This window comes from Poecilia reticulata, linkage group LG17 (genome assembly GCF_000633615.1).
Source record: "Poecilia reticulata strain Guanapo linkage group LG17, Guppy_female_1.0+MT, whole genome shotgun sequence".
Taxonomy (NCBI): domain Eukaryota; kingdom Metazoa; phylum Chordata; class Actinopteri; order Cyprinodontiformes; family Poeciliidae; genus Poecilia; species Poecilia reticulata.
In genome coordinates this window covers 14,746,714-14,761,761 of record NC_024347.1, presented here as the reverse complement: position 1 = coordinate 14,761,761, position 15,048 = coordinate 14,746,714, and the positions used below count along the sequence as shown (strand labels likewise).

At 40.5% G+C, this 15,048-nt stretch overlaps 2 protein-coding genes across 2 annotated transcripts; both read right to left on the bottom strand.

Moving 5' to 3' along the window:
- Window positions 1–108: 108 nt before the first annotated feature.
- Window positions 109–7,716, bottom strand: fzr1a (fizzy/cell division cycle 20 related 1a). Its single transcript, XM_017309880.1, has 11 exons — window positions 7,635–7,716; window positions 7,468–7,541; window positions 4,728–4,856; window positions 4,469–4,532; window positions 2,194–2,324; window positions 2,022–2,107; window positions 1,726–1,909; window positions 1,559–1,624; window positions 829–931; window positions 470–654; window positions 109–378 (listed from the first exon to the last, which is right to left on the bottom strand). The coding sequence occupies exons 2-11, from the start codon at window positions 7,537–7,539 to the stop codon at window positions 109–111; spliced, it is 1,290 nt and encodes a 429-aa protein (XP_017165369.1). The 5' UTR covers window positions 7,540–7,541; window positions 7,635–7,716.
- Window positions 7,717–11,003: 3,287 nt separating this feature from the next.
- On the bottom strand, window positions 11,004–14,967 carry plekhj1 (pleckstrin homology domain containing, family J member 1). The gene is made up of 6 exons (XM_008433861.2): window positions 14,587–14,967; window positions 14,360–14,427; window positions 14,190–14,256; window positions 13,820–13,910; window positions 12,952–13,015; window positions 11,004–12,050 (listed from the first exon to the last, which is right to left on the bottom strand). The coding sequence occupies exons 1-6, from the start codon at window positions 14,678–14,680 to the stop codon at window positions 11,958–11,960; spliced, it is 477 nt and encodes a 158-aa protein (XP_008432083.1). The 5' UTR covers window positions 14,681–14,967; the 3' UTR covers window positions 11,004–11,957.
- Between the last annotated feature and the right edge of the window lie 81 nt (window positions 14,968–15,048).

Here is a 15,048-nt window from a genome sequence, read left to right as displayed (position 1 = left end):
AAGCCTGATTTAAAATCCTTTATTCATTTCCAAGCTGAGCTTTGAGTCACCAACACATCTGGAACCAACTTTACCTTTTTCCCCCTCCCCTTTTACAACTATTTCTTTTCACATCAACGGCCTCAGAAGCGTCAGAGGACTCACCAGTTCATTGGTGTGCTTGGACCAGGCCAGRTTGCAGACCTGAGAGCCGGTGTCGGTGCACTGCAGCGGCTGGCCGGTCAGAGTGTTCCAGAAGCGGATGCAGCGGTCAGCCGTGCCGCCACCCGAGGCCAGCAGGCCGTGCTGGTGGGGCGACCAGGCGATGGCCTTCACTGCAGCCAAGTGCTCTGTGTATTGCTGCACGGGCAGCACGCTCGAGTGGTTCCACACGAGTAGCTATGGAAACGGGGGAAATGCAGGATATCAGGTTGCTCTCCAGATGTGCGGCCGTCGGAGGAACAGATAAGATCCCCTTCTTCTTGCCTACCTTGTTATCGTTTCCGCCTGAAGCCAGCAGCTGGTGGTCCGTGCTCCACTTGAGCCCGCAGACTTCCTGCCTGTGGCCCTGGAGACGGCGCTCCGACTGCAGAGGTGGCGCTCTGATGTCCCGCTGCAGGATCACACGATCGCGGCTTCCAGACGACAGCTGGTCGGCGTTCCACGCCAAAGCACCTGGCAGCAAAAAAAGAAAAGAAGAAGAAAAAAATCGAAAGGCAGGTCGAAGGGGAGATGATTCACTGGGTGAGAACGAGAGACACTGATAACAACTGCTAGGAAATATTCAAAGATTCTAATAAATTCRTCTTCGCACCGTCTCCTCCTCCATCTGTCTGACTGTCAACTCACCCACTCTGGCCGTGTGTCCCTCCAACACAGAGAGCTTCTTCCCTGCTGCCGCGTCCCAAATCTGGACGTAGCCCTTGTGCGTGCCCACCGCTACCAGGTTACCCTAAAAACAACACAGTCAAAACACAGATATGTGATCGTGGAGTCAGATGACGCATTTAAACGTTAAATGTTTCATTTAATTGTTGAAAAAAGAGGAATAGAAATTTTGTGCTCGGCTCAACAATGTATAATGGATCCGTTTCTATTTCAGCAACCTTTTTCTGTAAATCCTGGGTAGCTTTAATACGACTCCCATCGACCAGAATAGAAACTTGATTTTTAAATAGTGAGCAATTTAGACCATGACTTTTTAATCACGATCTACATTTAGACCCAATGTAGAGTGGAGTTTACATTGGGTCTAAAAAAAATAAAATAAAATCCAACTCGACCAGCAGGCATTGTGTCTAAGCCCAATCCAACACTACTGATTAACTTTAATTATAGACCAGAGCCAGAAGAAACCCGACATATTTTAATTAAGATTTTACTGCTTTATTTTTTTTTTAGGCCATCATTTAAGTAAGAAGTAAACCTTCTCCTGTTTTTAGCTTTTGTTCAATGTCTTCCGGCTCCATATCCTGTCGCTTTGGTTAGGTAAAATAAGTCTGTGACTTATTTTAGAGCTCCGTCTTTTTGTGTTAAGAAAGGTTCATTAAATTTTTTTGAAAAAAGGATAGAGACCTACCCTCTCTGACCAGCCGACTGACGTAACCGAATCTCCTTCTACAGAGAGGTCGCAAAGACGCGTCACCTAGGAAACAGAAAAAAAAGAGGAAAAAAATWAATTCTCGATTCACGCAACACAAGGATCGGAAAACTTTCAAAGCCAGACTCAAAAGAGGCGTCGCACACCTGGCTGGTGCAGGCGCTCCACAGGTAGACACAGGTACCCAGCCCCACGCTGAGCACGTTCAGAGACGACCAGTCCACCAGGTTGAGGTAGAAGTCATCCTGAAGCTCTGGAGCATCTAAAACTTTAAAGGGAATTTTGGAAATCTTGCGTGTAGGCTTTCTTGGTGACCGTAGCAATTTTTGGCTGCAGAGTGAAGAAAAAAAATTAAAAATCATAGCAACAACAGCAACAAAAAGAAAAAAAACAAAACAAACAAAAAAAAGAAACTCCTTGATTCTGGAATAAAAATGTTTACCTGTTGCTGCTGACAGGTGATAGAGAATACGGGGAAACAGTGTTGCCGTCTTCTTCCGGTAGAGCCCTCTTCGTACTTACAGAATACTACGAAACACAAACGGCAAATAACTTGGAGGAAGTCCCCCACTTCAAATGAACAAATACGAGTTACAGMCGTTTTCTTTGCTTACGCTAAAAAGGCTCCTCTTGGCAGGAGTAGACGGCTGCAATCGACGGTCTTCAGACTGAGGGTCTTGAACCTTCTCAATTCCCGCTCCCAGCAGCTCGTTCTTCAGCAGAGCGGAGTAAGCCAGACCGTCCACTGACGACAGAGACGAGAGGTGAAAAATCTAACCGGGCTGTCAAAATTAAACATGAATTCACCGCGCTCCCTCTGCAATTTCACTGCTTTAGCGAGGATATTTGCCTGAGCTGTGTTTAATACCGGTTTCCTTATTCTATATTCCTTCTCACGCTTTGTAAATAAAAGAGAGGTCAAGTCATCAAAACTGGCTTAAGAAGGAGAAGCTTGAGGAAACAGTCCAAAAATATTAGATGATAAAAAATATATATACACATCTCAGCTCTAAATGCACATCTAAAACCAATTAATAAAATCTGTTATGGTGCAAAGACTCGCTGTCTTCTCTGATGCATGTTGTTTAATATAAACAATTAATAATTTGTCATTAATTAAACTTCACTATATGATATTTAAACTCGACTGGGGGAAAAAAAATAAATACTGATTTTATTCTTCAGAAAAACACGACTAAAGGCTTCATAGCGACACCTTTGTTGCCAAGCACGGCTCAGAGATTTTGTTCGGCTGGTCATCGGGTTGGCAAACCTCTCAGGAAGGATTTTGGTTCCCTCCTCTGTTCAGAAATACTCTAAATCATTTAGGTTTAGTGGCTGCTGCTAAGCAACACAAAGCTATGGCTCACTCAGTACATTTTTGGAGGACTGAGGTGCGGAGACCCACTAGGAGCCTCAACGGCATTAACGTGGATCTCCCTTAGCCTCCTCCTTGTTGCCCTGGCGATGCGTCCTGGGTCACCACTGACCAATCAGTGCCTCYGCTATGGGAGGAATGTTCACACATGACATTTTATGACTCATGTGCCCCATCTATTAGTCCGTAAATGCATTGAAATCATGTCGTAACAGGAAAGACTCCCTGATTTTTCATCATTATATGCTTTCCCAACATTTCTGAATAAAAACAAAAACACACAGGTAGTTGCAAGCTTTACASCCCACTCAGATCTCCCATCTTACACCTTTGACAACTCCTGTCTTTCCACGGTGATAGCCGATATGAAAGGATTTGCTCTGCGTTTGACCTCTGTGCCAAACAGACGCATGAAACCTGGCAGGGTCGCAGGGGATCGACACCTCATTTCACTAAAACCCTTCCTTTCTTTCCAGGTGAGCAAGCTCACAAAACTCCTGCGATCAGATAAATATTTCCTCCACTTCGTGTTCATTCAACAGAAAATGGCCAAACAGAAAAGTTACCGTTTCACGAGAGCTTTCAGTAAGGATGTTTTAGTACAAGCTCTAACACGCTCCAGTCAGGTCAGGCGCCTCAAATTCATACGCAGAGGCTGTAATGTTCRTATTCCAGGAGTTCCCGTTMAGGCAGAGCTGAACCGGAGAGGCTCCCCAGCCAAACCGAGCCCCCTTTCATAACGCATGATGCTTTTAAAATGATTTTTATTTTGAATTTAACACTTTTGGTAGAGTGAAGGTGCAGGATCTCTTTACAAACAAATCTTTTCTACACTTGCATGCAAGCAGCAGATCAGCAATGTGAAAAAGTGTTTGCCTCCACTTTTTTGTATGCTTCTCACACTTCAGTGTTTAAAAATATCAAACCAATTGAAATGTTGGTCAAAGTCAACACAAGTGAACACGAAATGTAATTTTTAATTGGTGTTCATTATTAAAGGATAAAAACAAAAAAAAAAACTGGCCATTAGGTCTCCAAACCCAGAAGAACAATACTTTGTAGTTAAACAGTAAATAGTTAATAAAGTTCAACATCAATGTTTAGCTAAATAATCATTTTTGCTTGAAGAGGAAAAAAAGAAAAAAAAAGTTACATTTATCAAACTACAACTTAAGATGATTATGTGACAGATGAAATGCTGACATAATAAAACAGCTCTAACTGACCGATTATGATAAACATAGGTTTTTAAGATTAGAAGAGCATAGCTCACGTTTTACAAAAAGTAAACAAGGGTAGAATGATGAAATTTATGCAAGAGTTGCATCTTCATTTACAGCGTTTTCTGCCTTGACTGACTCAGAGTCCTTTAAGAGAAAAATTAGTGACTGATATCCATCTCTGATATTGCCTGCTTTGAGATGTCAGGAGAAATGGATGCCGCTATGGATTTGTGCCAAAAATATCCCARGTTGAGAGAAAACAATAAAAAAAATYAAGACATATAGTACCTTTATTGCTGTCGGTTGTCCCATCTTTGGTTTTTCTATTTTGACTGTGCGACTTTTCAATTTCCTGGATCAGAAAATGGAAAGAAAAAAAAAAAAAAACACAAACAAGACAAAGTTGGACATTAAACAGAAGATCRAACAAAACGAGTAGCGTGAAATATGTTTCCCCAAGCGCACAAACTGAACACTTTGCTTCTGGAAGCGCTGTGCGTTTGCTAGGACAGACAGCGAAGCCGCTGGTGCCGAGCGGCAGACTCACATTAATGCGGTGGAAGTTGACACTCCAGTTGGCTCCCGCCCGGGAGGGAATGAAGCGATCGCCGTGCTTGCTGGGCGAGGACAGGGGGGAGCTGGTGGGTGTCAGAGATCGCACCGCTCCCACAGCTTTCTACACGAGGGAAGAGAGAGRACGGCATTTTCTGACTGGAGGCCAAACAGAAACGGCTCTTGGACACAGACTTGAAATCTTAATAACAAAACAGGAGGATAATTTATGTGGCAGATGGTGCATTCATTTGAGGTGTTAACAACAGGAGGCAACATTTACAAAGGCCAATCATTTGGCCAATGAGGTCCTGTTTTAGCTCAACCCCGGAGCCACGGTCAAATAACTCGTCTGACTATTTTACTTTTACACAGATGGACAGTAACAAGCTCTTCCATTCTTAGTCTCGCGCCAGTTTACAACTACTCTTTTGTGAGAATTGTCAATATTGTTCAATGATAATGAATTAAACATACAAGTTAAGACAGATGGCACAACTTTCTGCGCCCAGTGCTGCTGTCTTCTTGACTGTCGCCTGAAGCCCTTTACATTCTCAGAGCTGAGGATTGGACCAAAAAAAAACCCTGCCGATTTGATGCAATCGGTTGGCTTCTTTTCATCAAACAGGCACTTTATAGATGCTAATATATTGAATATGAGTCGATAATCTGGTTATCTTTACAATAAAGGATTACAAAATTTTGAGGTTTTTGCTGAAGATGCTTTATTTGAACAAGCAACTCTAAAAACTGAATGCACACTTACGTTGTATACAGGCAACAGACCAACAAACTTCAGAACAAAAAGCTTCTATATTGCATTTGCTAACATGAAGCTAAAGAGTAAAGTCTGGCTCAATCAACATTGAGCCGTTTTATCTTGCAAACCAATTAAACATAAATTACAATTGCATGTTGTTACCTTTATACCATAATTGCCTAGATTGCATTTTGGCCAAATTATGGTAAGATATCTGCATAATATTAATCTCCTTAAACTCCTACATCACCCTATTTGCCTTTCAACTCAGTCTATCAGAACCCAAAATCCATACATTGTGAACATTTTGTTCTCTTGTTTTAGAAAAACGTTAAAATATGACTTGGGCAGTTATACTACGAGGCTAACGATGTTACACTCAGCAGCCACTTTAGATGCTGACTCCACAAATAGGGAATCAGCCAATCACATGACAGCATCTAGACGTGTTGGATATCTTGCTGAAGATCAAAACAAGCATCAGGATGAAGTACAAAGKGAATTTGAGTTGCTTTGAAAGAGGAATGGTGGCCGGTGCCAGACAGGCTTGACCGAGCGTTTCAGAAACTGATGTCCAAAATTTTCTCAAGTTTATAAAGAAGGGTATGAAAAACAAAATCTCCAGTGAGAGGTAGTTGTGCAGACGAAAGTGCTTTGTTGATACCAAAAGAGAAAGCTCAACTGTTCATTGAAACCCTTAAACGCAGAGCACAGTCTGTGAATGCACAATATGCTGACACCGAGTAGTGGAAGACTGCACTGGGTGTCACTCCTGTCAGCTGACAACAGGAAACTGAGGCTTCAGTTATTACAGGCTCACCAAGACGGAACAATAACAGCCTGGAAAACTGTTGCCTGGTCTGATGAGTCTTGATTTCAGCTGTTGCATTCAGATGGCAGTGTCAGACTCTGGTGAAAAACAACGTGAAACCACAGATCCGAACAGCTTTATATCACTCTTTCAGGCTGGCGGTGATGTAATGGCAGAGAGGATACTTTTTTTTTTGCACACTTTGAGCCCATTAGTGCCATTTGTTGTTCAAATTTAAATAAAAACAGGAAGAAATCATTTTTTTAACCCTATTACCTTGTGTGAGATATTGGTTTTGTTTCCTGTCAGAAACAAGACTTTTGGTTTAATGAAAATAAATTCAATCCAAATCGTTCCAACTATTATTGTTGACCAATCTCAATATCTTCATTTACAGTTTACAAATCTTCAGATGGCTATTTCCAGCAGAATTATGCACCGTGTCTCAAAGCTCACTACATCGCAAACTGGTTTCTTGAACATAACGAGAGAAATTTACTCTAATGGCTCCCAATGTCCCCAGATCTCAATCCAGTAAAGTACATTTGGRAGGTGGTGAAACAAATCCACAATCGTGTAATGCCATTATATATTTATGGAACAAAATCKCTCCGCATAAAAACTAAGTCTCATAGGAAGGTCATTTTGTGTAATATTAAAAACACAAAAGATTGTCTTTGGGTGGARTTTCTCTTCAGTATGTTGTGCATMAGATGCCAAATGTCACCGAGGGAGTTGGAAACACAATGACAGATCAGACAAAGAGCAACACAGAAAATCTGGGACCATCGCAAATGGTCTCCTTATTACAACTTTTAGCAGTGATATGGTTCAAAACTATGCAGTAAAAGTGTTTTGAAATATTCAGAAAGTTAAATACTTATGTAAAAATACTATAACTTTAATAAAGGAATAGTACAGAGAATAGAATGYATTACCATACATTGGAATTCTTGTGCATTTATTCAACTCAAGAATAGTAGACTTTTTAAAAAACAGAATAAAATGGACACATAAAAACGACAGAGCATGTAAATATCATAAAGTGAATGTTTGCCTTCACATTTTTATGACAGATCAATGAACAAGCAGAGTCCTGAATCTTGCATTTTGTGGGGAAAGAAAATGAGCAAAGAAGGAAATGTAAGTTTCTTGCATACTTACTACGGGGCTTGCATTCTCGTTTTGGATATTTATTTGTCTGAGCAGCCGGCATTCATAGTCCTGATCCATCATTCCTTAACAAAACAAGCAAAGACAACACAATAAGTTGCAGCAAAGATTAGAAATGTAAATAACTGATTAATTGTAATTTTTATCATTCAGAAGACCCTTTAGTCCACATGTGTCAAAGCACAGTCCTCAAGGGCCGCTGTCCTGATGTTCTTAGCTGTGCCACAGGAACAAAACACTGGAATGAAATGGCTTAATTACCTCCTCATTGTGTAGATAAGTTCTCCAGAGCTTTGCTAACGGTCCAATTATTTTATTCAGGTGTGGCGCAGCAGAGGCACGTCTAAAAGTCGCAGGACACCGGCCCTTGAGGACTGGAGTCCGACACCCCTGCTTTAGTCTAACAGTACTTAAATTAACGTTATAATGACGCTGCACAAAATTATAGGTTACATGTTCTGTCTTTAGATCGCATGTCATTTTGTTGATTGCCATAAAAGGTTAATTTGTTACTATTCATCAAGAGGCAGAAAATAATCCAGTGCGGTCATAAATTGGTCAAATCAAGTGAAATCCGCCCCTGACCCCCCAAAAAAACGAGTGAGGAAATGACAACTCATAAAAGGTTTACTTCGTCCCGAATCCAACTCATGTTAAGTTTGGATTTAAAGTGACATTATTCATTTATTTTATGTGGGATTGAGTTCATTCTAAATAGATGCTAATAAGAGCACCACTATAATCTACTTGCCACTACAAAACTATTTACTTAGATCTGAAATTGCATCTTAACCACACGGATTTACTTGTATTTAGCATTACATGTTAATTATCATCAACAGATAGTCACAGTACTAAAAAAAAACTAAACAAAAACAATCCAATCACCTAGCGCACAGAGTTAAGCTAAGCTAACGATAGCTGTCAAGCTAATGCTTTGTCAACACTATTTGTGAACAATCTCCACTCGCGATAAGTCCTACCTTTATCCGATGCACTCTCCACTTTGGGTGCTGGTGAGYTCCTTCTGACCAGGCGTGTCAAACTCAGATCTATTCTTATGCCTTTAAAACGGGAATTAACAGAATACAAATGTATTCCTTAACCGAGCATTCAATTTGGGTTTGCAAAGCACCACGGGAAGGGCGTGACGTCACTGATTTTGAATCGCACACTTCCCGTTGCTAAGGAAACGTGTGCCACTCGTCGGCTCTGGTCTTTGCCATGCATATAATAAATTCATGTTTGCTTTTATAGCAGCCTGTTGAGCTTTCATTAAGATAAGACATTTTAAAACAAAACAAGGAGGCTTAGTCTGAAAGGAACTGGGCTGCTGTCACAGAAAGTATAATTAATAAAAATTACGTTTTCTTTTTTATTTTTAACCACTGACTTTGTGAGAGAAAATTAAATGGAAAACGTGTGCACCTTGTTCAAATCAGGACAGCGACTAACATTTCTTAGCGGCTGCGACATTACTGTATTTTTCGGACTATAAGCCGCTACTTTTTCTCCACGCTTTGAACCTTGCGGTTTGTAGCCCGTTGCGGTTTTTCTGTGGATTTTTCTTCAACCGCCAGGGGGCTCTTTAGCAGGAAGCGAATCATTAGCTGTGTCCGAATTCAGAGTCTGCATCCTTCGAAGGACGGATTTGTAAGCCGATTACGTCAAAGCGTGGCGACAAGGCCTGTCCGAATTCAAAGACTCCTTCAAATGCGTCCTTCAAATGAGTCCTTCTTTTCCCCAGATTTGAAGGATGGATGCGGCGTATCCTTTACGGCCCACGATATTCCATAATTCATTGCGGGTTCCAACTGGGCGTTCAGGCAGAGCGTCAATGGCGGTGAATAGCACAAATTATTTAGCTTTAAAACACTTTAAATGACACAACGTGATTTGGTACAACGTTTTGTAAGTGTGTAAATCTCAAATATCTGCTCTGTTTATCAATACATCACCTAATTGCAATATTGCTCTGACATTTTTGGACCTGTCTGCTACTGCTGCGTTATAATAATATTTACAAAAAAAAAAATATATATATATATATATATATAATTCCCTTCTCACCCTCCGCGGGTGGACTCTTTCATCCTCTGAGCTCGGGTCCTCTACCAGAGGCCTGGGAGCTTCAGGGTTCTGCGCAGTATCTTGGCTTTGCCTAGAACTGCACATTTCTGGACTGAGATGTCTGATGTTGTTCCTGGGATCTGTTTTAGCCACTGCTCCAGAGGCCCTGGTATTTCTCCAGTTTCTCCTGCTCCTTTTTCCTGATGTTGTAATCACTTGGTATTGCTACATCCMCCACAACGGCTTTCCTCTGTTSTTTATCCACCACCACAATGTCCGGTTGGTTCGCCATTACCATYTTGTATTTCTGGATCTGGAAGTCYCACAGGATCTTAGCTCGGTCATTCTCCACCACCTTCGGGGGTGTTCCCCACTTTGATCTCGGGGCTTCCAGTCCATATTCTGCACAAATGTTTCTGTACACTATGCCCGCCACTTGGTTATGTCGTTCCATGTACGCTTTCCCTGCCAGCATCTTGCACCCTGCTGTTATGTGCTGGACTGTCTCAGGGGCCTCCTTGCTCCTGAGATAGTTATATATATGGCTTCTACAGAATACAAAGAAGAGTAGGTCATCATACTCATGAATACAGTCAAATTTATTAAYAATAACAATCTTTATTGTCATTATAGAACCATGCAATAAGTTACATGGATTATAACGAAATTGGGTGAAAATAGTATTCCAGGGTATTTAATGCCCTGATGGCAACTGGGTATAAACTGTTCTTCAGTCTGTTTGTCTTTGCTTTAATGCTTCTGTATCTGCAGCCAAATGGCAGCAGTTGGAACAAATTGTGACCGGGGTGTGAGGAGTCTTTTAAAATATTCTTGGCTTTCCTCAGGCAGCGGGACCTGTGGAGATCTTCGAGAGATGGTCTTCTGAGCAGATTTTATGATTCTCTGGAGAGTCTTCCTCTGTGCTGCTGTGCAGCTGGGGAACCACACATAGAGACAATAGCAGATGATGGTTTCAATAGAACATTGATAGAAGGACACCAACACCTGGAAGATTTAGGTGCTTAGTTGCACTTYGAGTCGAGACAGTTSCCATTGGAGGCTCCGAGTTGAAATGTGCGAAGATGTGGTTCAACTTCTCCGCTAGTGAGATGTCACCTTTGGCTGCTCCATGGTTGGTTCTGTAGTTGGTGATGTGCTGGATTCCCAACCAAAYCTGCCTGTTGTTGTCGTCGTCCAAATGCTCTTCAATCCTCTCCTTGTAGCTTTTCTGATTCCTCTTTTAAGGTTGCTCTGTGCCAAGCTGTAGAGGTCTTTGTCCCAAGACTTGAAAGCAGCGTTCCTTTCTTTAAGCAGCCGCTGGACTTCTCTGGTCATCCAGTTTAAGAGTTTAACCATGTCTCCACTTGCRGTAAGTAGGTTGACTGATGGCACAAAAATGATATCCATGCTTAATCATTCAGTTTGAGAATATTTTCTTTYAAAGAAGACTGCATGAATCTCTTTCAAACTGCTTTATTGGTATAAAAAGAAATGCCAGTGAAACAAGTGTACTGAAAATAAGTACTAAAAGAAACAATATGTGCAAAAGATTAAAAATAACATACATTCAATGACAAGTCCTGGAACTCTTGACAAACAGCATTATAATTTGTGTGATACTGCAAAACCCAGTGGAAAATTATAACCAGACAGCAAAATTCCCAACTATAATTTGCTCTGACTTTGTAAATTGTGACATTATATTTCAGGATTAATGTCAAGAGTGCTGTTTTCTAAATAGTCCAATAGCTTAGCTAAATTAATCTGATTCACAGTTGTGGAAAAACCTAGATTAGGTTAAACCTAAACTAGGTTTAACCTAGATTAGGTTTAAACCTAAATGAAATACAGTCATTTAGTAGAAATGACTGTATTTCTACTAAAAAAAAACCAAAAAAAAAAAAACATTTCCAGTGATATGTGCAAAAACAAATTTTAAATGTGATATAAACTGAAGAAACATTCAAAACAGCTAAAATGAAAAATGGGGGTGGTGTTTAGCTCTGTAGATTGAGAGCCTAAAGAAAGTCAAGCCAGAACAGTTATCTAGCAAAGTTTTTACAATTATAATGAGAGTTAATTGTGGGCTACTTCTAAATTTGGTTGGGTTTATATCACATGTTAAGGTATCCTGAATTAGGCTCTATTTGAAATGATTGCACACAAAATGAATGCAGGAATCCCATCTCAGAAACAGTCCTTCTCTTAGCATCACATTCTCTGAAAAGTACAATATTTCATAAAATATATATATATATATACAGAAAAATGATTAAAAACAAGGAGTCTGACAATCCAACAGAACAGACCAATGCAGATKGAGAAAACTGGAGGACAGAATCTCTGTTTTGAAGAAAAGCGAATGATGGAATGGCAAACTAAACAAAATAATCCGAGCACAGCCTCCTGGTCTACAGGGAGGAGGTATCTCTGGCCATGAAATGCGAGCCACTGTTGACCTGGAAGCGGGTTTCATCAGATATACCGTACTGCTCCAATGGATCCTGCGCAGAAAGCAGACAGTGAATATAGAATTATTAAATGAAACAACATGAGGCGAGAATACCTTAAAGGCAAAGTGTTGTCCCRCTATTCTTCGCTGTAGTTTGTTTTTACAGTAAGCACTTCTAGYGGTTTGTAGTCAAACTAGTGGCTGTTAAAATCTCTATGTGTGAATATGTTCCTTATGTCTCTGAATCCATAAAAGAATGAAGAAAAACAGAGTGCACTGCTTGGCATTTATTGCTAATAGCAGTCATCACCAAACAAATGGTAAATATCCATGWTTTTCAACTAGCAATCAGAATGCTCTAAAGGTAGGGCTAAGTTACCCCATGCTTCAACTTCAGAGACAAATCAAACACAAGTAAATGAGAAGGACTTTAGCTACAGCATGTACTGCTCTAAAGAGGTTTGTCATCACTGCCTTTAAAGTTTCAAGGAACTTTTCTTTTTWAAAAAAAGTCTGTAAAGGCCTGTGGATTATTCTACTAWAACAGGAAATGTATGGGTTCGTAGTGCCAACATAACAAAGCAGAACAAGAAGAAAAGATCAAGAAAAAAAGAACAAAAAGACAAATGAGGGTAAAGGGAAGAATGAGGAGAAGAATGGAGAAAGAGAATGTGATWAAGAAAAAAAAGAAGGAAAGGAAGCAAAAAGTACAAGATCAGCTCAAAAGAACGGAAAAAAGAAAGGAAAAATAAAAGGAAGAAAAATACAAGCTGACAGTAGAAAACTGAGCAGAATCAATTTCCTTGTTATTTCAGTACCGATACTTATGTTTAAAATACTTCAGTGACAGTATTTTACAGTGTTCAAAGTCATTGGCACTTTCAACAGCGCCAATCACTGTTCAAAGGTCGCCACCAGGAAAGAGGCTTAATCCGTGTTGCTGCAAATCTCACCTTTCCAGTGAGCCTGTGGATTTCCATTCGATAGAATATAAGATTCTTCCTCATGAATTCGTAGCTGCAAGAAATGACAAAAAATTAATTGAGCATTTTAGGCCTGTAGTTAATTTTATAACAGTCAACTAGTCATGGGATTGTCACTGGTAAAAACTTTATAGCTTTAAACGGAAATCTCATAGGGTCACGGTATTTTTTACACTGCAGTTGGAAAGCTACAAGAATCACATCTCTTAAGTAGGAGACTATATTCTTACTAGTTAAGCAGGTAACAACTAATAAACCAGGTAATGTTGGGAAATTAACTTTTTATGAAGTCTATAAAAAAGGTTTCGGAAAGTCCAGGATAAACAAAACATAAAAAAAGTGTAAATAATAATTAAAGCCACGTAGCATGGGATGCAAACTAAGCAAACAAGGCTATCCTTTTCCCTCTGCAGAAATATTTCTCATGTAATTACAAAATTGTAGCACTCTAAAACAGCAACGCATGGCTGACCAAGCAGGGATATACCTCARTAACTATAACATATTTTAAAATCACAAAAGTAAACAAGACAAAGAAACTGACAAAGTAAGATTAAAACAACTACTTTTCCCACTGAACAAATGGAACACTGCCTTCAAGCAGTTGCAAAAGGAGACGCACTTCCAAAGAGATGCCATTAAAAATAATATGGYTGACATTAATGCCACCGTTTCTCACAGCGATAAGAAATTAAAAATATGCAAGACGGTGATGCACAAATCAATTTGTCATTGATTTTGTGATTACTGTAGAGGTTAATTGAGGTTATGGTAAGATCACCCCATATTTATGTAAAGCACCGTTTGTGTTAAAAGAAAGAAAGCCGGGCGGTCTTACCTGGCTTTGATAATAGAGTCTATCCACTCCTTACATTGCTCCTCAGAGTCGCACTCAAACAGATATTTCCTCTCCGCTTCATCTAGAAATGCTGGGAGAGAAACATACATCAAGTTAGTAAAACACTCGAAACTGTAAAACAGTCACGATCGTTGGCACTTTGCTCCTACATGGATGCACMGTTTAGCAGAAATAGGAATGAGACTGTTACTGGTATCAAAACACCAAAGYTTTTCTCACTAGGAAGAAAGTTGATGAAAGAAAAAAAGGCTCTGTCCAATTCAATGGCAGGCGGTGAGAATAAAAATGCGATTTATTTGAATGTGGTGTACATAAATAGCTGTTACTGAGGGTCAGTGCAGTGGCTCACCAATAGAGAAAGTCTGACTGTCCTCTCTCTCTACACGACACTGCTCCAACAGCAGAGCCCCGATTGGCTGTAAAGTAAAACATTTAYATGGAAATGAGCCAACTCATCTACTAAAACAGATGTAATCATTGTTGTGTRTAGCAAAAGAGGAAGCAGAKACTCAAACCGACCTCCTCTTCATCAGTCCGGAAGTAAAACAGAAAGTTRACTACCAGTTTCACCAGCCTCCTCTTGACAACTGTACGTGAAAGATACACAGATAACACCCTTCTGAACTGTACACTCACGGATGTTAGCACAGTCAATAAATAAATGACGTAAACATTAGTTGCTGTAACAGAATACTCTATAGAGTTGAACGAATATTGTAGTCAGAAGGAAATGGGTCGTATTTTACCGTCTCCTTTCTTGGGACCTCGCATTCCCAGCTCTGCTGCCATCTCTGAGGGTTGGCGGCTCAAACATACCAGCTCCTTCTCGTTGAAACGCATCTCGGTCACTGAAGAAGGCGGAGGGGTTTTCTTTGGCTACGAGTGGCTCGCTTTACGCAATAAAAACATTTCAAAGAAGTTCTCAAACGATAAATATGCCGGAGCGATGTTGGTGTTTCTCAAGTCGAGTTCGCTTCTTCTTTATCTGATGTCCTCGCACTGTGACCGAGGCAGTCCACTCATCTCTGCGGTGAGGTTGTTGAACATCCGTGTCCACACTTCTCCTTCTGCTACACACCGGATAAACTCACTACTCTGYGCCTCTATGATAAGATTTGCGAAGGTTGTCAAGCATCCAGAACGGCCGTTACCGCCATCTAGTGGGCTGGAATGTCAGGTGACGTGCCCGTCTATCCAGAGCCGCATGT